General features: G+C 43.7%; 1 protein-coding gene across 1 annotated transcript in view; it reads right to left on the bottom strand.

Annotated features, from left to right (window-relative positions):
- pard3ba (par-3 family cell polarity regulator beta a) overlaps positions 1–2,965 on the bottom strand; it is a 136,398-nt gene extending 133,433 nt beyond the window's left edge. The window contains exons 1-2 of the mRNA XM_070930426.1: positions 2,849–2,965; positions 2,544–2,546 (exon numbers count right to left, since the gene is read on the bottom strand). Of these exons, the coding sequence (XP_070786527.1) occupies positions 2,544–2,546; positions 2,849–2,965 (120 nt within the window). The remainder of the gene's footprint in view (positions 1–2,543; positions 2,547–2,848) is intronic.
- Positions 2,966–23,686: the final 20,721 nt, after the last annotated feature.

The following is a 23,686-nucleotide window of genomic DNA, read 5'->3' as shown; positions in this document are numbered from 1 at the left end:
CACATACCAACGCACACTGGACAACTCCTCTCACTCCTACATACTTGAGAGGGAGAGCAAAGTGTTTTCAGCTTGTTTAGTGAGCTGTCAGGTGTCAGCACAGACACAGGTATAGGGGCTGTAATCTGAACCGAACCTGCACAGACTAACCATGACACGGAGAGAGACAGCTACAGTGCCTGGGCTGTCTCCCCTGAGAACTCACAACACCCACAGTCTCCATGCTGGTCCCCCAGGCTATAGTCCTATACTAATACAGTGATCGAGAAAAACAAAGGTCAGTCAGCTGTTATTGAGACTCTTCACTCCTGCCGGTTCCAGTGGCTCAAGCGTGACAATTTGCTGTTTAAAATCTTCCGATTTTGTACAGTCAGTTGGATACAACAAGTCATTTCAGACATCAGTTTGGGAAATACTGATGGCATTTTATAGACTAAACATCTAATTGAAAAACGTGAAAATAGTTGTTCGCAGCCCTAGAAGAGATTAAGGATGGATGACAGTTGGAGGCAAGTTAAGATTTAATTTGAAAAGAAACAAATATATCGACTGTAACATGTAAATCTTAACACCTTAGGTGCAAATCTTTACACAACTCCCACAAGCTTGTACTTCCATAATCACACGCCACAATAGCAGTGATTGAACAATGTGTGGAAACTATATGGGGAAATCTTTTATCACCATCACGACAGCACGTACACTGATATTTTACAAATCGCACTGTATAACGAGCAGCAATGTTCTGTGTGCAGTTTGTTAGAGGCTCTGTGGGTTAACAGAACTGTTTTCTCAACAGCAGAGATGAAAGCTGCTGAACACGTACAGAGTCACAGCTGAGATCACATTAAAACAAACTGCTAATTAAGAAGGTCTACAGTGCATGCCATTACTGCAATGCTCAGTGAGACTTTGCAGGATCCTGTTCGCAATGCACACGCTACAAACCAACACACACACACACACACCCTCAGTGATTAAACCCAGGTTTTTGACACTGTCCCTGCTGTCAGCGGTGAGGCCGGAGAGTGGAGAAATGTGCGGTTAACGTGGGCGCTAAGTGGACTCTGCTGGCAGGAGCAGCCAGCTCATCCGGTCACATCTATTCGGTCCTCTCTGGCAGCTACAGAGCTGGACTGTCCTCATGATGATCTGCCTCTGTTAGGAGAAGGCAACAGACTGCTGAGTCAGCGTCTAGCAGCGGCTCCTAATTAACATGCTCTGTGAGAAGCAATCAGGGGCCCGGTGCATTCTAATCACACACTCACATTTAGCCTTCTTCAGCTTGTGCACCGCAGCGTGACTCGCTGAGAATCAACAGGGGCCGCTGGGCGGAGTGGGCATGGTTGTGGCTGTCAGCGAAGCACAGACATGACGGCTCAGGGGACACCGAGCAAGATGAGCTCCTCTATGTGTGTGTGTGTGTGTGTGTGTGGCCATCTAGGTGTTTGTGCGTGCTCCTTCACTGAGTGGAAGCAATCCATCCAGCCATCCAGCCACCCAATCGGTCCTTCCATCCCTGCTTCCACGGCCTCTCGCATCTCCACATGCCAGCCTCTCGCCTCGCCGAGGGGGAGGGTGCGTGGGCGGGCTGCAGAGAGGGACCAGCCAACCGATAAGACCGGGGGCCTGTCACCAATCCTAATCCCCAATCACTCACAGGACAAAGCCTCCTGTCCGCGGCGCACATCCCTGACTGCGGCCACATTGAGGACATCAAACAGTAAACTTCCACCTGCCCGCGGAGATACCAGGGCTTTAACAGGGAGCCATTGTACAGGTAGACAGCCGAAGCCGCAGCCAGCGCCATTTACATCCACACAGAGACGAAACACACATCAGCACCCTATCATGCTGGGACAGCATGCACACACAAAGCTGCTGATTAATAAAAAGGTCAGTTCGGCAGAATGATTTATGTTCAAGTGATTGCAACCTCAGGGAGCAGAAAGCTGGGGGTTTGTATCTTTGTGTATACGAGGGACATTCAAAACAACACAGGAAAACTACACCAGTGGTTCCTTAAGTCTTATTACACCATTAGTTATTATCAGTTAGGTTTGGGATGTTCAGTGCATGCCAGGGGATATTTTCTGATGATATGTTGAGTTTTGGTTTCTCCACATGTGGCAGTCACACCCCTTTCCCATAATCCAAAATGTCCTGTAGCTGCATTGCATTCTGGTCTATTGAGGCAAGTTGGTCTATTTTCTGCCATTGGTCTTATATTAACTGAACCGTTAAGTTTACCACTTATGTCTCTGCAGCACCAAAAGAAAGTAGAACCATAAATAAAACACATTACAATTAGCTGTGTGTTGTGTGTGTCACCTTTTAAATGTTTAAGGTGGATTCATCCTTCGATAAAAGGAGGTTTCAGCAAAATAAGTTTTATTGTTGTTTTTTCAGTGAGAGCCGCCACAAGGAGAAGCTGTATGAGGATGTTACGATGAAGAGTTGAAGGCTTCCCACTTGTAGCCTCTCCTGCCACAGCATAAGTCAGCAACAACAAAACAACTCAAACTGAATGATGATACTTGTACTTGCTTGACAAGTTCAGTAAACCAAACTCAACAGACAAAAACAACAAAATAAACAAACAAACAAAATGAATCATTGGCTCAATGCAAAGAATATGACTTCTTCTGTCTCATTTTCACTAGTAGCTATCTCCAATGTTGTGATAATCATAGCTACAGCATAGTCACGTGACACACACCTCAGCCAGGTTATGGGAGCTAACTCCAACACAAAATGTCAAGCATGAGCGGAATGAAACAACATTTTCTGTGGGCACAATTACTGCCGAGGACCTGAAAGTATAAGCGACGGTTTTAGGCGGCTTTACCTGCTCCAAAATCCTGTGGTATCTCCGCGTGGCTTGGTCGATTAAATCTCGGACGGTCCATCCAACTTTACAGGGAACCACAACTGCGGTGTCCCTGAACGTTACTGTAACTTTCATATTAGCCGTAAGTTCAAATGTTTCTTTTTATTAAATAGTGTAGAAATGAATCCAAGTTTCGGTTGTCTCTCGCCCCGGAGCTGCTCCCTGTTTGAGACGAAGAAAGTGGCACCTGTCCGTCGAAACCGGAGCTACAGGTGTCTCGGGTCAGGATGAAATCACGGTGAAGTCACTGCCCGCCTTTACCGAGCGACGCTGGTGTGAGAAACCTCGGGTGACATCTTCTTTTCAGCCAAGCCGTCATATAAGTTGGAGAAAGGCAGAAACTACAGCCGCGGAGAGTGAGTTTCTGTCATGTTGAGCTGTCGGCTGATACACCCAATCAATACAAAGTGAGCGAGGAACCCGGAAGAAATCACAGCGACTCTGGTACTCCAGGAAATTACATTCCCACTGCACCACTCCAATAATACTGTATTTAAGTGAACTGCTTTATTAATGTATGTAATTAAAGCGATATTATTTATATTCGTATTGAAAGCAGTTTCAAAAGTTTTATATGTTTCATATAGTTTAAATAGAAACAAATGTTCGACATTTTTCATTAAATGAAACTAAAAGACTTTTTTTTTGTACCTGCTTTTTCCTATGTTCCCTCAGTCAGTATTGATGGTTGTATATTTTTATATTTTAGATAAACGTAATTTTACATATAAAAATGGGAATACAAGTTGTGTGGAATCAGTGCAAATTTGAATCTTTTTTAATTCACTGACTTGGAAAATACATATATTATTATTATTATTATTATTACATTATATAAATAATTTTTAATAGGTCATAGTTTGACATTGACGGTGGTCATTCTCATCCATATGGAGGAGGCTTACTTTTACTTTTAACACTTTAAGTTATATCATGTGTGTCTACATGCTCCTGTAGAGTCATATTATTATATAGGACAGACAGAAGGACTATTAGGTAAACTGTCCACATGAATTTGCAGAGAAATGCATTAGTGAAACTCCTTCCCTACACTAATCCCCCTGCACACACACACAGACCACCACACCTCTACTCACACACACATCACACATAATAATTACCTAACCGTTATTGTCTGTCATTTTGTGTCATTAGGTGTGTTGTGAAATTGCCTTTATGGATATTAATGGCCGCTGACACGCTCCCGTGCCTTATTCCCTCGCATTGTTTGGTATTGCTCTCGGGAATTTCCTCCCCATCAAATCAGAAAGCCACCATGGCAGATGGATTCATAATTGGGACAAGCAATTATTTCCACTGCCACTGTAATTCATCCGAAATGTTCGGAACAATGACGGGCTGACAGCCCTCTTTGCCTCTTGTTTCATCTCACTCCTATCGTCCCCAATAAACAAGGTGAGCATGGGGGGGGGGGGGGGGGGGGTGCAAGGAGTGAGGACAGAGAGCAAATAGAGAGATGGAAAGAAAGAGATGATCTCTAATTATCAAATCCTACAGTGACTGCGTCCTTCGTCCATTATCCCTGGGCTCTGGTTTTTAGGAGAAAACATCATTTCATACCTGGTTTAACGCAGTGTTTGCAGATCCGCTGAGAGTTTATGATGCTGGTTATGTTCCCCCAGTGTGATTATGGCAGCTGCTGACTCATCAGTTGCTGCGACTTTGTTGTTGCCAGCACTTGGCTGCACTCATACTCAGTCAGCAGAGGAACATGTGTGTTTCCATACAACATTAAAACCCTGTGAGCTGGGGAAATTAGACATAAGGCTGTGTGGTGTTAGTGTTTTATTTGAGAGAGGATCAGTTTTTCTTTATTCAAGGAGGACACCCTGCCTTGCCTTTGTCCCTATTGTTAAGACTCTCGCTCAGTTGTTGTTGTTGTTGGATAAGAAATCGGCGCTCTTTAACTTTCCAAATTCACCTGTTGGCCTGTTCCAGGTTCTCAGAGCTCCACTTGGCAACTTTGCACTCCGGCTGCTGTAAGTGGCGATGAGAGATTGCTGGTTGAAATTTTTGAAAGTTTGGAGGACTTCATTACCCAGAAATCATGTAAAGTGGCAGCAGAAAACTGCACACTTCTCTGACCTAAGTGTAGTCTTTGTAACAGCAGGTGTGGAGAGATTTTTGGATGATGTTGTCTTGATTGTGAATGGAGTGCCTCTGCAGTGCTTTGTAGACACACAAGAACACACTGCACTTTTATTGCAATCAGGGTTATTCTGATGCACCCATGCACTTTTTGTATGATTGTGGCACAAACTGTTTTATTGTTTTGTTTTTGTTCCCTGATCCAGGCAAAGCAAAGTCTCATCTCAGAACAATATTCAAAACTCTTGACCATATCACACAGCCTTCTGACCTGTGTAGTAGAGTTCAGTATAGGTCATGGTAATGACTGACTCCTGGTCGATGTTGTCTGATGTTCATAGAAAGCACACTGAGTTTAGAATATCATAGATATGTTTTAAAATGCTGTTATTGCAAAGAAGTTGTACATACTGTAGCCATGCGGTACATTTCTCAAAAGACCACATGCGGGATTGCTGCATAGAGAAGCTTTTCTGTTTGTTCAAGGTGTCTCCTACCTATCTGCACAGTTCCCAGTTGAGTTTATGTTAGAGAAAAACAATATGACATGACAGAGGCCTCAGTCTGTGTTCATGTTGTTGCATGTGAAAAGAACATGTGTCAGTGTCAGAAATGGTGAGTGTTGTAACACACAGGCAGGGAGAGTTTGATTCTATCTATTCCCACATGAGGAAGGAAAGGAGCTGCTGTCTGACCTGAGAGCAGACAAGTTTGACGACAATTCTGTTTGCACAACATTACCGCTGTCGATTGATGACTCTGTGATGTCACTTCCTCTATTAATAGAGCGGTATGCGCTTTACTAAGCCTCCACCTGTGGTGGTGTTGAGCAATAGGTGTTGCAAAAGCAGGGCAGAGAGTAAAAGAGTTTGTTGCTGTTGTTCATCAGAATTGAAAAAGGTTTACAGTCATCTCTGAGCAACAACGCTGTTACAAAGTGCATACTGTATGTGTTCGAACGGTCTATCAAGCCTTTCTTTTGAGTCCTTTCAATCTTATCCTCGTCTGGAAGTAAGGCGTGCAAGCCAAAGTGTTGGCCGTCAATAAAAGCCCAGTGATGGTTTTTGTTGTTTTGTTCGTCTCTCTGAGTGCAATTTACAGGGTTGGGTTGTCTGGGTCGATAGCCGTGTTGATTTGCTTTCAGTCTTCAAGCAGTGCCCCTTTTCTAAAGAGCAAAATTGACATGTTCTCAGCAGCAGTGCCACCACCCCTGTGTTTTAGCTCAGTGTGAGACTGAAGCCGGTCAATAGCTGAGACTTGCTTCACTTCCTGCTGCGCTGCTTACAATTACAGGCCCTGAATCAGTTGCAAGGATTACTCATAAAAACCTGCCCTCGCTCTCCATGAGTGTGAGTGAGTGTGTGTGTGTGTGTGTGTGTGTGTGTGCGCAAGCAGGGCAGGAGAGATAGTGTTCGCAATCACAAAATATGACTTTCATTCAGCACGAGGATTTCATTTCAGACCTCAGGTATAATATTCATGCTGCAAAATTGCATTTCTTTTGTGTGTGACTGCTGAAAAGCTCCAATCGAATAGCTGAAGGCGCTCGCCTGTGAATTACAAGTGTTGCCAAAGTTACCCGAATTGTTGTCTGGAATTATCACAGTTATTCAAAGGAAAACAGCTATCACCAGGCGCTATGATCTATGGACACACAGAGGTGCATATTGTACTTTGGAGCTTAAACTTCTACAATTTAGGAGGATCTTTGTGAAGCACTGCTGGCAGTCCACGTCCTTATGGATTTAAAAAAAAAAGACTGCAGGTACAGCATAAAGGAGTGAACTGAGAAGTTTACAGGATTGTAAATGTAAGAGGAAGTTGGACTCTTTGATGTTCTCGACACCTATAAACCCACATGGTGAATGTATGGGTATATTGTTACAGCTACAGACAATGCAGACAGGCGTACACAGTTTGAGTAGATACAGTATAATCACTCCTGTCCTCACGGTCAGAGGAGTTTGTCTGCAGCCTGCTGGCAGCGATCTCTTTGACCCCTTTCATATTGGACAAGTGACCCAGGAAATACTCTGCTTTCAGTGTTAACCCCGGTCGGCAGAACTCGTGGCCAAAATCAGGGCTCAGTGCCGGGTCAAGCTCAGTTCAGCTGAGTGTTTAACCAGTCTGGAGAGCACTGCTGTGCACAATGTTTAACACAGAACACTATCGTACGGGCTTTAAAAGGAAGAGTCTTACACCATTTGATATCATTAGTGGGGTGTTAAATGCATTTCAGGACTTAATTTGTATCCTCTTTACCTTAATCCTCAGGAATTGTGCCTGAAGTGTTTCAACTTGGTCTTCAGCTGGCCTATGTGTAACTCCTTGTGCACTAGGTGCCTTACTTTATCTTACATGTGGATATTTTATATGGCGTATTTCATCCATTTGATTTGTATGAGTTGCTCTTCTTCTTCTGACATTTACAATAAAACATGTAAGAGTTCATCCTTTCAGTCCAAGTTTACGCTGCATGACTTACTGCATGTAGCTCTTGGAAACATCCAACTGGATATCTTATAAAACCTTCCCACATAGAACTTCCACCTTTTATGCAGAGGGACCTCCTGTGTGAGATAAAGGCAGACAATAGAGAAACACTTATCAGGGTTTTATTTTGTGGAGTTCAATTCCACGTGAAATGTTTGGAAAGTCCATAGAAAGACAGGAACCTAACAAAATGTGCATTGTAGCTCATATTTTCTTCTTTGTAATAAATTCTTTTGAGTCTTTGGAATGCTGTTAAACCAGGAAGTCCTATTCTGCCATTGCAAACATTGAAAACTTCAAAATAAGAGCCCTAGCTAGATTCCCAAAATGTCAAAATGATGTTCAGTTGCATGTCACCATCCCTCTCAACACATTGGAAACGTCTGTGATCTATCTGCTGTGTGTGTGTGTGTGTGTGTGTGCGCGTGTGTGTGACATTTTTGGAGCGAGGACACAAAACCCTTGGCAGTTGAATGACATGCATTTATTTGAAGAAACGCATCCTTTTCTTTGATCGAAACACTCCAGGAAAGCTGTTGTCGGAGTGCCAGAGGACTGACTGGCTGAATGTATCTTGTTACGCAAGCGGATGAGTGAGGTTTTCTGTTAATCATTGACTTTTTGGAGCAGCTCCATTGGAAAGGAACCATGGGATGAGTTATTATGTCATCAGCGGCATAAAAGATCATAGAGCAGGTGAAGAAAAAGGAAATCAGGCTACAGTCGATCGCAGTCAGAGGCAGAATGTGGATTTGTCGATTACATCAACGCGTCTGCACATATTTTCACGCTCTTTTCAAGGGAGGAGCATATTTTCTCACTTCTCTCAGCGAGGAAGCCACAAAGGGGAAGTCATCCCATCTTTGACTGTTGCACACGCCTAATTAGACTAATTAGATTTTTCTCAGCTGAAGACTGGAGTTTAACAAGACACGACTCTCGCCCTTTGCACCATGCTCCTTGATGGGTGAGAATGAGACTTTATATATTCACTAGGCAGGTAGCACATCACACACTCCCTCTCTCTCTCACACACACACACACACCCCTTAATGGATCAAATTAGCGCTCTGGCACATAAACCCTGTTTTCCACCCGTTCTTTCACCCCCTCGCTTGTTCTCACTCCGCTTTCTTCTCTTTTTTTCTCCTCGTTTCCTTCTGTCGGAGACAATCGCCGGGTAATTAAAATCTACATTGAGACAAAAGTTGCTTTAATTTAAGTTCATTATACCATGTCAGTCTCTGGCTTCGCAGGAGATCTTTTTTAGAAATCCGCTGCCTTGAAACCATGGCAACTGCCGCATAACCTCATTTTCCGCCTAATCACAGCGAGAGAGGCTGCTAAACATCGATTTGGACAATTATGGGGGGCTACATTTGCAACAAAAGCAAACAAGGCAGAGGCAATGGTTGGGAAAGGTGAAGTGGGGAGGGGGCGCCGGGTGAGACTTAAGTGCTTACAGGAGGGGAAACGAAAGAGAGAGCAGAGCAGAGGGGGCAGCGTGGTGAGGCTACATATCTAGATAGTCTAAAATGGCACCTTTTCCTCTGTCTGCAGCTCCTAAATGTTCCAGTGATGTCATTCTTTTCAATCTGACTGACATCCTGTGGCTCATCTACACGGCTCCGCCTCATGAACTTTTCTTCTGTGCTTGTTCAACGCGGTAATTTGACCATGAGCACATTTCTATTTGCTGAAGGCACCATCCCAGTCTCATCGTTTATCACCATTTGTCTCCACGGTCATCTACTGTGCAACCAGGATTACATACCGTAGTTTATGTGTTGCTGCCATAGACAGTGATGTCACCCATTGGTTTGTGGACTGGCATTTAGGCTGTCGCCATCTTGTTTTTCTGGAACCAGAAGTGACCATAGTTGGACGAGAGGGTGGAGCTGGGGATCCCGAAGACAACATGCATGCCCACCTACACCAGCAACCTGACTGCACCTGCCTCCTGGCTACACCATGCAAAGTAGCTGCTAAGTTAGCTTGTAAATGTACTTATCAGAAAAAATGACCAGCCGACTCCAAGAGTGTCTTTTAGTACAACCTAACGCCGCTATCCTGGCACCATAATTTACAAAATGAACATCATGCTGTATTGAAGAAGACTTGAAACTAGTGATTGAGACCATAAAGTTTTTCTTTAAAGATTTCTTTTTGCAACCAGTGGAGTCGCCCCCTGCTGCCCACTAGAAAGAATGCAGGTTTAATGCAATTCCACATTGGCTTCACTTCTCAGACCCGGAGGTTGGTGCTTGGTTTCTGCTTTTAAAGCTCATCCAAGCTTACCATGTGAGGTATCTAGCTGTGGAGACAGTATGTATGGCTACATTACCACACAGGTACAGTACATGGAGCGTGTATTTTTGTGATTTGGGTGAACTTACCCTTTAAACCTGGCCTGTTAGCCCATGATAAAAGGCTTCAAGCAAGCAAACAACCTGGGTTAAATTACAAGCAGGAGGGGCCATCTGATTGGTTGTGGCCTCAAAGGTCAAAGAGTCAAAAAGTTGAGGAAGGCTTTACTGTAATAACACGACCTCATTACAGGGTATCATTACCTTTCCAGCAGGGTCAGGCGTTTGTTTTGGCTGACCTGGCTTCAAAGGGACACGACCCCCCCCCCCCCCTCGGGTCAAAGTGTGGGGATTCTGGGTAATGGTGATTATGACTGGGTTCATATTGAGAAGAACAAAGTGCTGCTGTGTTGTCTCTGTGCATGCATAGGTATGCGAGGGCGCCGTCATCGCAACTCTTCCCTGCATGTGCCGGCGGAGATGGAAGGACTAATGACAATCCATCGACCAAACACACTCAATTAAGTTATGCAAATGCCTAATTGCAAATGCATAGCGGTCCTGCCTCATCACTTAACCCTTGGTAACCTGTTTAAAGGTTTCCATACCAGCTTACAGTTTGGCTCGCAAGATGGATTCGTCTGGGGCATTCAATAGTGGATGAATAAAGGGTGGGTTTGATGGGAAGATAGCGTGGGAAGGAAGGAGGGTGTGTGTGTGTGTGTGTTATTGCATGTACATGTGCAGGGGAAAAGAAGAAAAGAGAGATCAAAATTGCCCCTCTGCCAATCAAAAAACCCAATTATCATCCTCAATCAGCACTGGAAAGACACAAAGAGCCGCTCTCGTACAATGGCTCAGTGGTCTAGACCAGAACAATTACTGCATAATTAGTTCATCAGACAATCCCAGATTGATCCAACTTTGATTTGCATGCAGACACGGGCTGGAAAAAAGCCTGGCTTTGAGCATCCACAAGACGCTCCCATCATGCCGACCAAAGCTCAGGCTGTGCTGGCGACTGAAAAATAGTTAGAAGTGTCGGAGAGAGGAGCAGTTCAACAAGGCAGAAATGACACAGTGAGAAAAAGTGTCTCGGTCGAAAAAATTGAGCTCCATCACCCTGTTAGACACGTTATTGGAACTTTTGCACTGCCTCGTACTTTTGGGGAAAGATGGAGGATCAGGGAGTGGAGAAATGACTTTTGTGTCCCTTCAGCGAGCACAGTGTGGAGTGATGAAACTCTTTTTAACCCAAATGCCCTTAATCTGAATCTTCCTCCATAAGTGAACATTTTGGTGATGAGAGCGTCTCTCCCGTCATTACTGGGCAGACTCAGTGCATGATTGCGAGACAGAGGGTGATATTCACTTGACCCTTCACTGGGCCTGATTCTATAGAGGTGGAGGCGCTCGGTGTGGTGGAAGGAGCCCCGATCAATGACAAGGTGGATGTGGAAGGAGAAGAAAGTGGTCTGAACTTGTCACGGGGAAAGCGCCACACTGCGTTTCTTTCAAAATCGCGGCTCGATCACTTTCTGGGAGAGAAAAGGCGCCCTGCTTTCTGCAGACTGTGAATAGACTGTGATTGCCTGTGATACAAAGGGACGAGGGTACAGGTAATGACTGTGTGGTTTTGACAGACACCACCCAGCAGCAGCTACATAGCTAGCTGCTCCGCCATTTGATTAGGGATAACCGTTGCCAAGGCGACCACAGTAGTTGATTGGCGCCCTGCTTTTTTTTGGGGGGGGGCGGGTGATTTACATACAGCATTTTCCTGATTCTGGGGAAAGTACAATTTAATGGCTAAAAGGCTCATACACTGTGAACCTTATTTAACGGAGCAGAGGTGAATCCAGAATGAACATAGTGATTCAACTTAAAAGTGAAATTGTGCCGAATAAAACATTAAATGGGTGTGTTAATATCTTGAGACAATTTTTGATTACAACAATCTCATCCTGGACCTTCTTTTCAGAGCCGAATCTGTTTTAATTTAAAAATGTGGTACAGACAGGAAAAGATCTTGGTCAAATATTAAAAAAGGAAACAAGTCCTGTCTTGCGCTTCAAGTCACTGTTGACTTTTTCAGTATTTAACCAAGGCCACGATCTTAACCTAAACCATAAAAATGATTTAGTTGCTATGAGCAGGGGAAAAAAAGTGTTTTGCAGATTTGCAACTATTCAGATTCATTCATGGAGACATCTCCTAATGATTTCAAGTGGATTCATTGGGTGATTCCAGTAGTTTTGGGCTCATTGCATTAAATGTGACCCTATTTCAGTCGACAGAAATGTGAATAAAGGATTCAGTATCCCTCCACCAGAATTTTGTTCTCAGCAGCGTGGAGAGGGCTTTGAAACAACATTTAGATCATCATATTGGGAAATAAAATTTAAAAACCAAATAAATGAAATATGAAAAATCCCAAGTACAGACCTGCTTCTTTTCCCAAAGTCAAGTCTCTAATCCCAGGCCCATGTATCCCCATTAATTCAACAATATACTGTCTTGTATCTTTTTTTTTCTCATCTTGCTAAATCCAGACTACACTTTCCCAAGGAATAGTATAAATATGGATCGAGTAACACAGTCAGAGCATGGAAATAAACCCGCGCTGTCTCGGCTCTCAGGTCGATCGCGGGGCTAAGTCCAGGCTTACAGCTGCTTCATCTAGACTACACCAAGGTTGAGGATGAAAGGAAGAGCTATTTCTGTCCAGCTCTCCTTTGTAATTAGGGAGGAATCCATACAGCAAAGTTCCTCAACCAAGTCTACAATTCCGCCGAACCATAATTCACTTAATTACTCAGAGACGCCTCTTTGATTCAGTCAATATCAAAAAGAGCTTTTCTGGAGGAGAGGTAGGGAATGATAGTAATTTTGAGGCAGTTTGGCTCCCATTCGCTGCTGTGAGGAGCCCTGCTTTTTTTCCCTTGTGAGCAATAAACTGATTATAGATGAGAGGTTGTCAGATATGTCTGTTGTGCCTTTTTCACTCGATGACAGAGTGATTTTTAAAGTGAGGACTTCGGTAAAAGTACACTTTAAATCCCATAATAGTAGAAATAGCTATATTGATCCCGTCTTTCTGCCTGCTTAATATCCTTCAGCCATTGTGTAGCTCCCTGAGATGGGAGCAATTAACTTTAAATTCATTTGATTCAGAAGGTACATTGGAAATAAAATTCAGACCGCTTCAGAGTGTGATAATGCTTTTACAGAAAAATACACCAAGTTCTTGAAACCAAGCTGAAAGTGGATTTCACCCAACACACACAAAAATAAATCCCATGACAACTCCGCCGGAGTTAGGTGAACCTTAGGGATTTGTAAGACCTCTATAGGATCCTTGAGGCGACAAAAGGCGGGATGCCACTTACCTGCTGGAAACCCTGCAAGTATTTTTTCCCCCTAACCAGGGAGGGAAAACGCCAGGCCTTTACTTGAAAGCCTCTCTCTGCAGGGCTGAGATTAGAGGACATTCCTCTCTGTTTCCACTCGTGTAGGGAGCGAGTCAGTGGTCACCACCGCCCTGATGTAACACGCGGTCTCCAGCGTCTTTGAAGTGGCTGGATAAGCCGGCCTTGGACGCGGGCGAGTTCAAAAGGGCCCACGGAGGGATTTTGAAACAGAGGAAGGAATCCGGCTCTTCCTCAGATCATTTCCAGCCTCATTTCCCACCGTGTCAGCGAACACTCGCAGAGGGGGGAGAAAGAAAAAATCCTGGAAGGTTTGGAGGCGACTGAGTGACTCAGACATTTGGGTTGCTTCATTCTGGGAGGGCAGACAGAGAAAGGAAGGAGAGACAAACCTCTGAACAGTTTCTGCATTTTGACATCTTTGTGTCTTCGAATCAGAAAGATTTACAGTTAGTGAGCAAAAACGTGGTGAGTAAAAGGTTATGATATCCAACAGAAATGACGGCCAAAACTATGAATATAAAGAGTGTACAGCCACGCTCGCAGCTCTATGAGGTTGTACTTTGAGCTAAATGTTAACATCAGCATGCAAATATGGTTGTAATGACAATGCTATAATGCTAATGTAGCAGGTATAATTCTTATGATGTTCACCATCTTATTTTAGCATGTTAGCATGCTAATATTTGTTAATTATCACGAAACACAAATTACACTAATGTTAACCTCATGGTTGTGCCAAAGCAAAAGTCAGAAGATCACCAAAGTCATTAGGATTCATCCTTTGAGAACCATGAACTTCGTACAAAATGTTTATAGCATATGTTGAAAAATTTAACTGGATAAGTGGAAATTCTGAGATTACCAAAGTCAGGAGGAGACATCCTGTGGGGGCCATGGATGTGAGCACAAAAGTTCATGGCAATCCATTCAGTAGTTGAGATATTTCACTCGAGACCGAAGTGGTGCCACAAAGTTAAAAACCATGAATTTCCAAAGAGGACAAATCTGACTCTGACCTTGACCTCAGGGAGACGGGAAGTCATCAGCCATGTTTCCAGCTCTGCACAAGCTTGACAGGCTTTTGGCTCTGGATTGAAAATAGTCTTCTGTTTCCCTTCAAAGGTAAAAAAAGAAAAACATGTCCTGTATGTGCTGCATATCACAAAAAGGCTAGTGAAACATTCAAACCCAGGAGACCTACGTGCACATGGCTGCCAAAAGTGAAAATTCTACATGTCTTGTGTCATTGTACTCACGTTTCACTGTAATTCAGCTTGACATGGTATCTTTGGAAGCTTCAGGATCTTGACTAGAATTCAAAATGAAGTTCAGCGGGTTTGAAGAAAGCTTGGCTGCTCACCACGTGCTTGAACGACGGACCCACCGGTGGATCTGTGTGGGCTGAAGAGGTTAAGCCGCAGCTGAGCTGGCAGTTCTTCTCTGCTGGAAACTAAACATTACAATAATCACACAAGTGTTATTTTTGGGAAGGTTTAGGCACATGAATAATGTGCAAGCCCTGGTTAAAGCTCCGGTTCATACCGCAGTCAGGACAATGATTGTATCTGTGATGAAGAATGGGCTTGTGATTTACAGTTCAGGTATTGTATCAACCACAGAGGCATGGGTTATTATTTAAAGAAGCAGTCTCCTTTTAGATAAAGTTGAGATACAGCACTTTCTATGGACAAATCTCCTACAGTTGTCATCCATTAAACAAACAGTAATAAAGTACTTTTAAAGGGCCAGTTCAAGAAAAACAAACAAACCTACTACTTACCTCTAATGTGTTATCCACAGATGTAATTTTTGAACAGTTTTAAACATTTGGTACAGGAAGTTCACTCCAGTATACTTTCTTCACATAAGTACACCCCCAGTAATTACTGTCAAATGATCCCAATACACTCCAATTAGGTCTACATCAGAGCACGTGCCGAAAGTGAACTCTAACGTGCGAGTTCCATCTGGAAAGTTTTGGCAGTGTGGGTGAGTGTCGGCGGCACAGTGAACGCTAATGACAAACCAGAGCTGGAAGAGCCTCCTGTGTCATTCAGAGCTCTCGTTTGGGCGCATTAAGGTTTCCTCGTATTACAGCGACACTGATTTGCTAGCTGACAAAAATTCACAGTCGTCAGATGGAAATGAGAAGGCTGCTTTTGTTCACTGTCTGTGTGAAATCAAAGGCAGATCACCACTAATTTCCCTGCTGGCTCTAATGCTCAATGACATTTAATATAAATATGTTGCACTGCAGCTTTTACTTGTACTTATATTTAAGAATACACAGGTTAGAGTTTGTAATAAGGATGGAGCATTATGAACGCATTGATATTTGTGGAGTTACAGCCCAGAATATATTACTTTTTTGACACTTGGTTGCACCGATGCTTTAAACAACAGGGATTTCTGCTCCTTTCCTATTAATTCCTGCTCAGAAATAGCGTGAAGCATGAAGCAAAGTAACAGTAACATTAACAGCACATTTCAAGATATATGTTGGGGGGGGGGGGGGGGTAGAAGTGAGTGACATTAAGTTCCTGTGGCTGCTGTGGCCAACAAGTTGCAAATCCAAGTTGCCCTGAGCTGGCTGCCCCTAAGCAAAAAACCTGCTCCAGGTGAGGTCTGATCCCTCAGTGTTGCTCTAGTGGTTAGCACACCACACACTGACCACCTGCACCAGTGGAGCTTGTACTGTGCTTTTATGCATTTTAGACAGCATACATTTCGTCCTCTCCACAGCCTCTCTGTGCTGCTCTTCACTGGCCTGTCAAATTGCCTGTTGCAGGAAAAGATGGTGGAGCCTGAGCTTCTTTAAAGATTTTTTTTTTTAAAAACACGGACAAAAAAGAACCCGCAGGTTGTCTGTCCATGTCTAAGTGACAGGTGTCCAAGCCCGAGTGTGTGCGTATGTGTGTGTGTGTCTGGTCAGACGACAGATCCTGCTAATCCTGTCCATCCCAGAGGACAGGCAGTGTGACTGGGTAATTGGCCACTGACTGGGCAAGACCACTCTGGAGGCACTGCTTATTGAACCACTGTCAGAGAGAGGGAGAGAGAGAGAGAGAGAGAGAGAGAGAGAGGGACAGAGGCATAACGAGACTGGAGAGGGATGGAGGAAGAAGATGGAAAGAAAGAGAGGACAAAATCAAGAGAATATACGAGGGGGGCAAACAGGAGTGATACAGATTGAAATAAATAAAGAAGGAACAGGAAGGAGGGATGGAGAGAGCGTGGGTGGGTGGACGAGGTGGAGGAGAGAGAAAAAGAATAAAAGTCAGAGTGAAGAGTAGAGAATTTTAGAGTGACCCTGAAGCCACCGTTCCCTCTTCTCTCAGCTGAAATGTGACACTTTCATGATTACACTGGACCCCCTCTTTTTGGGAGGGCTGGCTTAATCTTAAAAGGATGAGCGGGTGAGGGGAAGCAAGGCATGGGGGAGAGTAGGAAGAGAGGCATGGTAATGGAAGTCTAGGTTAATACTTCCCTCCTCCAGCTGGCCACCTAACAAATTGCCTTGTAAAAGCAGAAGCGATGGATAAATAAAGAATGGAATAAAAAAAAGTATATCCCTCCAGCAAATTGGCTGTCATTGGATTATCCCCTATAAAGCAGGATTTGTGTGTGTGTGTGTGTGTGTGTGTGGGTAGACATTGGGGTATATGTGTGACCACCTTCTTGCATCACATAGATGTTGTGTGTGTGTGTGTGTGTGTGTGTGTGTGTGTGTGTGTGTGTGTGTATGTGTTAAGAGATGGCTTGGTAGTATCAGGCCCAGGCAGAAAGGGTAGAAGGCGAGAAAGGATTGGATGAGCGATCATTGCTTCATCGGCTCCATTAAACACACCAATGGCCTGTAAATCAGGCTGTCACAGCAACACACATAAACACACACACACACACATCCACAAGGCCCAGTGACGGGTGACATCATGATATCAGCGAGTTGACAAAGTTATATGCCAGCAAGTTTAAGTTGTATTTACAATTTATATTGTTGTTTTTATATATTTTATATATAAAAAAGTATAGGATACGACCTCAGCTAGTTTGCAGCCCCTGTGTCTACATATATCTTTTATAAGATTATACATGTATTGTAAAAAATGAAAACATACACAACTAAGTGCCATAAAAGTAGATAAAATCCTAATGAGGACTACACGACTACATCCCTGCTCGTTCTTAAGGTTTAGGAAAGTGTAAGTTAAGGCTGCAGCCGGCAGACGTGGAGCGACATAAACATTTACCTGGAGTCCACCATCCACCCTCCTGTTTGCTGTGCTGTGGTCTTACAAACTAATAACAGATAGAATAACAACCGGGTTTAGGCACTTTAACGTTTGGTGACATTTAGGCAACTACAAATATTCGCCACATTTTTGAGATAGGCCTTTGACATAATTACATAAGAAATCCTTCAGCATGAGTCATTGAACCCAGAACTTTCCACCGAACCATGCCATGCCGCTACCTGAGAGTTTTTGGTAATGTGTCCTCCACTGGGAACATATAGTCCCTCCAAAAACAGAGAAACAGAGAGAGAAAAAGGCCGGTGAAAACATTAAAAGATAAGAGAACGATCAAGAAAAAAAGAGTATGGGAGGTCGTCGAGTGGTCAGAGGGGGAACATGTTGTCCGAGCAGGAAAATCAATAAGCGCTTGAGAGTCAACAGCGCGTGGGTGGTCAATGGCATGATCCAAGCTCATTAGCACAGCATTTGACTTGAGTGTGTGACCTTATACCCGACCGTCCCACTCGTACAGATTTTGGCCTGTAAGCTGAAACTTCTGACAGATAATGAGCTATGCAGAAATTGCTCAGTTGAGCGGACTCATCTGTTAATTAAGGCCGTTTTTTGACACACTCGACTGCAGTATAGCAAATCAAACTTGACAGGACTTCAAAGAAAACAGGAAAAACAAACATCGTCGTCATTACATTACAGTGAATCAAGCAAAACTGAAGCTCAGTCATTACTCGGGTTTATTCAGTATCGCTTCAGGGTGGAGATTTACTTTGTTTTTCTGTTGCTCCTCTCCAATATCCTTCGGAGGAAAAGCGATATTCTGTCAAACAAAGAAATGTCCCTGTCAGTTTTACATCCTTCCTTACAGTCATTTAAAATTAAATTAAAATGACTGATGGCAACCAATCAATGGTGGTAATTTCGGCAAATGATGCAGCACAGTTTCAAACTGTAGTAAAGTATTGATTCAGCTGCAGCCCGCAGTAAGCCATTTATCTTCCATTAAAAACAATCTCTTGTAATTACCTTAAACTGCTTTTTAGTATCATGGAAGGGGAAATTAGCTGGAGCTACTGTGTGCAACAAATTACACGTCATTAAAATAAAATATATTAATGTATGCACTCATCTTGGGCTCCTGGAGGTTTTGAATAAAATACAGTAATGTATGCACTCATTTGGAATTCCCTGAGGTTCTTCTTGATCACAGCAATCATAAAGATTTGACTGTTGGGCTGCAGCGTGTCTTAGTTAAAGCCCTGCACTCAAAGCTGCAGCAGGAACCTGCCCCACTGAAGTGTCCTTGAGCATGACACTCAAATGCAGTTTATACCTGTCACCTTGTGCATTTAAGTTCGTACCTGCAAACTCTGTTTTGAAAGTTCATTCAGTACAGCCTCACGAAGCCGCTAGCATTTGTTCTGTTCTAGAGCGGAGGAGGCCGTCACTTGAAACTGTTTAGTCCTAATGCACAATGTATGAAAACAGCGGTAAATAAATTCCTCGTCAAACAAAGATCTGTCAGCTCCTGGTTTGACCTCTTGATGCCTTCAGAAAGTGCCGCCTGCCTCAGAGGCGTCTGGCTCTCTGATAAACTCAAGTCATTTAAATTCAGCTCAGTTCAAAATGTTGTTCTGTAACGAGGCCACTTGGTTTGCTTTGAAGACAGATTTACAGTGAGAACCTATAATCAAAGTGTGTGTCAAATCACCACAATATAAAACGACTGCTGATAAGACCCCGCATGGGGGATAATTACAAAACAAGTCTCATGGTGTCAATATAAAGTTCTTATATAAGCATGAGGAGTCTTTTTGTGTTGCGGTAATGAGTCCCTTGTTGTTTAAAGAATCAGTTCAAACTGCCTTTAAGTGGTTGACCTGTGCAGATGAGAACGCCATCAGCCTCTTCGCAGCAATCTCATCACCGCTGCATCCTAATATCGATTCAGCTGTCCAACATCTTCTGACCAACATGTGAATTATGCTTCAGGCTGGATTTCTGCTTTGATAAGGAAATCACAGACTCTCTGATGACCACTACGGGTGCCCCCGGCCGGTTCGAGGTAGAGGCTGAGATCTTCTGACAAGGTTAACAGATGATCAGTAAAGAGTGGCTCCCCGTGGCCCCCCTGCTCCTTCCTTCCTTCCTTCCCCCTCAGTTTCAATCAATACCTGTTAACAAAAGCTCTGCGGGGCTCCTCTCCACTCTCTGCACTCTTATTCATATTTCAGGATGTTATTAGAGCGTGCAGCGAAATGTCAAGATCTTTACAAGGTAAATATCTCTCCGAATGTCACAGGGAGAGTCGAGGGGGGGTGAAACTACTTTTCCTCTCCGCTCTGTTTTTCACTGTCAGACCTGCGAGCTGCCGACATTAGGGCAAGAATGATTTCTCTGCCAGCGGCTATTTCACAAAGTCGTTTGTTTCTGCCGTGTTGTCAATGATCATATTGGCGTGGGTGTTTGCATTTTAATGCTGGCTGCACAGGCGGAGCTGCTAGTTTTTAATGCCAGGAAGGGACCTTTAAGATAAATACAAGGAATATCAGCTGGTCAGACAGCGGGGGAGAGAAGTGTAACTGTGTGAAATGTTGGTGCACGTATGCCATAATGCTTTTCCACATGGCTACTACAATTGCCCGAGGACAACTTCCTCCTTGCAGCGCCTTTGTTGACCTCAGCTGCCACAGTGGCAGAAATGAACACCTCGAGGCCGCCTCTTTCCCATCTACACACTGCCTCGCACAAGTCTTTCTCGTCTCTGCAGCCGGTAAATCAAGTGGATGACGGTCGTGTCTGGCAAAATATAGATCTGATCAAAGGGCTGTGATGGGAATGGCCAGCCTGCAGGTAGGGAAGCATTCATAGCAAGTTCAGAGGCTCAGATTTAGAGCTCATTTCAAGTCGTGTGAGGCGGGCTCAGCTGCACGAGAGGCCTGTTGATCAGACGACGATAAGAGCCGGACTCTGGCGAGACATGCCTTCATCTCTTCTCTGTTTTACACATCAGCAGTGACAACAACAATAGCCTCACCCAGGACATGAAATGTGTATTTCTACCGGGGATCATGTCTATTTTTGAGTTGTTTGTTGTTGGGTTTTTTTTTCCTTGCCGAACATCTGTGTGATGCTCCCGAGCGACAGCTTCGCCCGCCTGATCAGCGGAGCGGAAAGACAAGGAGGAGATGGAGAGAGATAGAGAGAGAGAAATGGTGGCGTTTCAGGTGATGACAACATCCTAGTCAACCTCTGGGATTGTGGGTAATGAGGCTCTCATGGGAAAGCTGGGCGCTGTTGCCAGCTTGGTGATGTCACAGTGCCAAGATGAACAAGCACAATCAAAGATTCATTTGACAGGAAGCAAGGAAGCACAAGAGTGCGGTTGTTGCTGTTTCCATCACATCTCTCCTTCCTCTCTTCTTCGTCGGTGACAACACGAGTGGCGACAGCTCCTGACTGACCTCATTCGTCGCCTCTGTAAGGAAGTTGTCGTCTTTTTTCAACATCTGACAACCTCTCGTCACATGTACCAGCTGCTTTTCCCACCGCAGCTTTTCACTTTTTGCCACACACACACACACACACGCAGGCCATCCGGGTAATTGCGAGGTACGGCTAACAAAGCGACCTCTCTCTTTTTATTTACCTCTCAGCTTGTTGACAGCACAGACGAGTTCTGTCTACTCGCACAGATGAATGTTTTTCATGCATAATCACTGTCTAATATTGTAACTGCTCTCATTTCACTTATAGCACCTGGTGCGTCAAAGGATGCAATTGTTCACGGTAATTGCAGGAACCTTTGCGCCAGAGAAAATCTCCCAATTATTCTGTCCATTTAACTCCTTACCTCAGATCCTAAACTGATCCTTTTGGCATCTTCGAGGCGTTCACTCGCTGGGCTGCTGTGGTTTGGAATAAACCGTGCCGTTCTGTCTCCTCCGGCTTTGTGCCGAAGAGCGCTAAGCAGGGATGAGGAAGAGCCGAACTTCAAGAAGCAGAACAACACTCATTTTCCCCCATCACCCTGCACTTACTGGGTTGTACTTTGGGTTTGTTCTTCTCTAAGCTGCTGCAGCCTCAAGCAAGGACTGTGCGGGAACTTTTGGTCCCACAGTGCCACCTATTGATGAAAACAAGTTCAAGAAATCACAGCAAGATATGCAGGAGGTCATTGAAGCCCAGCATTGTCTTTTTCAAGCTTTTGATATCCAAATTAGCCTGGTTAATATTTTATACGCTTGCCACACAAAGTCAATTCTTGCACTATTTCCTGTCTAGAGTTAAGAAAGAGGTTTTATCCACAAAACAAAGAAAAACAAGACATTCAATTCCGCCTTTAAATCTGTCCCGATTTGCTGTAAAATGGCAGAATTAAGTTATTTAGCCCATTTTACCAAGAAAACTAGCCAATTTGTCTGCGATGAAAATGTTCAAATGTTGGCGAGGTCACCAGAGGAGGACTTTAAAGGAAAAAAGGGGGAGTTGGGTCAGAGCAAAGCAGAACAAAACTATTAAATCTTTCATCATTTCCCCCTCTCCTGTAACCTTGTTGCACTGGTGGAGCTGAGGTCTAGACATCATGGAAAGACAATAGCCATCCATCATGTCCGATTATGCCGTTTAGATGTAATTGCAAACCCTTAAGGATTGTTCCTCCATCCTCATCCCTGCACACATAGACATGCACGTGCACTCACGTACCACACGGCGAGCACACAAACACACACACCTGCAGGGGAAAGAAAGGGTAGAATATCATGGTTGGTTCTGCAGACAGAGAGAGAGAGAGAGACAGAGAGCAGGCAGCCACCTCCATACACATTTCACAGACAATCAAATTAGAGCTGGCGTTCAATACATCACTGACAAATTGTTTATTAAACAAAAGGCTTGAATTGCAGCATAACTGAGAAAGATTCAAGCGAGGAGAGAGAAGCGGGGGCCGCGAGACTTTTATTTGTGTGACTGTGCACACGTATTATGTGCCCATGTAAGGAAGACAGGTTTTCACGTTACCCTCAAACACACCATTTATGTCCTTTTCTACGACAGCAGCCCCAGCTATCATTTTAAAACTGTGAGCATATAAACACTAGAATAAAACAATGTCAATGAGGTCCCGAGTGGAGCATGGCACTGGCACTGTTAGTGTATGATTCCCAACGGGGCCACCCACGTTCAAAGTGGCACTGTAAAGCACTTTGGTTAAAAGCGCCCGCCATATGGTATGTTAATGTGCTCCGATCATTTGTTTCCTGCCATCTCCTGCTTTTAACAGAGAGGAACCCACAGGTCATATAGAGGCAGAATTCAGACATCTTATTATAGAACAGGCATGTTGAAGTGGAGAAACTCCACCCAGAAGAGGTTGATGTGTGCTGAGATGCCCGTCATACACACATTTAGCATTTCATACTTCATATTCTGAAAAGGCATCACAGTGGAGATCTGAAAAGAAGTAGCTTTCTCCCTCATGGAGTATAGTCAGCTTCGCTGCTGTTGCAATAAATTCCAAAGGCAACAAAAAAAATGCAGTTTGAAAATAATGCTATTTATAACACAGATCGGAGCTGTGAGGAGGTAATAGAGAGGATTATGCTGCATGGTAACTCAGAGGAAAAGGATTCACAGGAAAAGTGTCAGAAAGTATAAAAACATATGATCTCAACATGGTTTTCCACAAAAAAGTTAAATTGCCTTGTTAAAAAATTCTTCCATTCTAATATTATATATATTTTTTTTTATTATAATTATATCTATTTATTCTCCATCATTAAAATGCTCATTTCAAAAGTCTCCTACCTGACCGCACCGTGACTTGAAGTAAAGAACTCAATTCATGTGATAACAAGTGGCTGTATATTAGATTAGTATTACAGATTTATGCAGCGTTAAGTAGACGTTATAGCACAATAGAAGTTAATCTTCCAAGTGGAGCATCAAGATGTGGATCAGATTCAAACATTACTCAAGGTGACGCCATATCCCTCTGCTTTGTCAGTGAATTTACTACTTTAAATTTCCCCTCTGTATGAAATGTGTTATATAAATAAAGTTGCCTTTGAAATTTTGGCACAACGATAAAAAGTTCGACTCAGTTCCCTTCGTTCGTACCAAAGAGCCGCTGAAAAGAATCAGAGGGAAACATCAATACTTGACAGAGACTTTGGGGCCCATGATGTAGGGCAGTAGGAGGTTAAA

The sequence above is a fragment of the Enoplosus armatus genome, chromosome 24 (genome assembly GCF_043641665.1).
Source record: "Enoplosus armatus isolate fEnoArm2 chromosome 24, fEnoArm2.hap1, whole genome shotgun sequence".
NCBI classification, from domain to species: Eukaryota; Metazoa; Chordata; class Actinopteri; order Centrarchiformes; family Enoplosidae; genus Enoplosus; species Enoplosus armatus.
The sequence above is the reverse complement of the archived record's forward strand: the minus strand, read 5'-3'. Positions and strand labels throughout refer to the sequence as shown.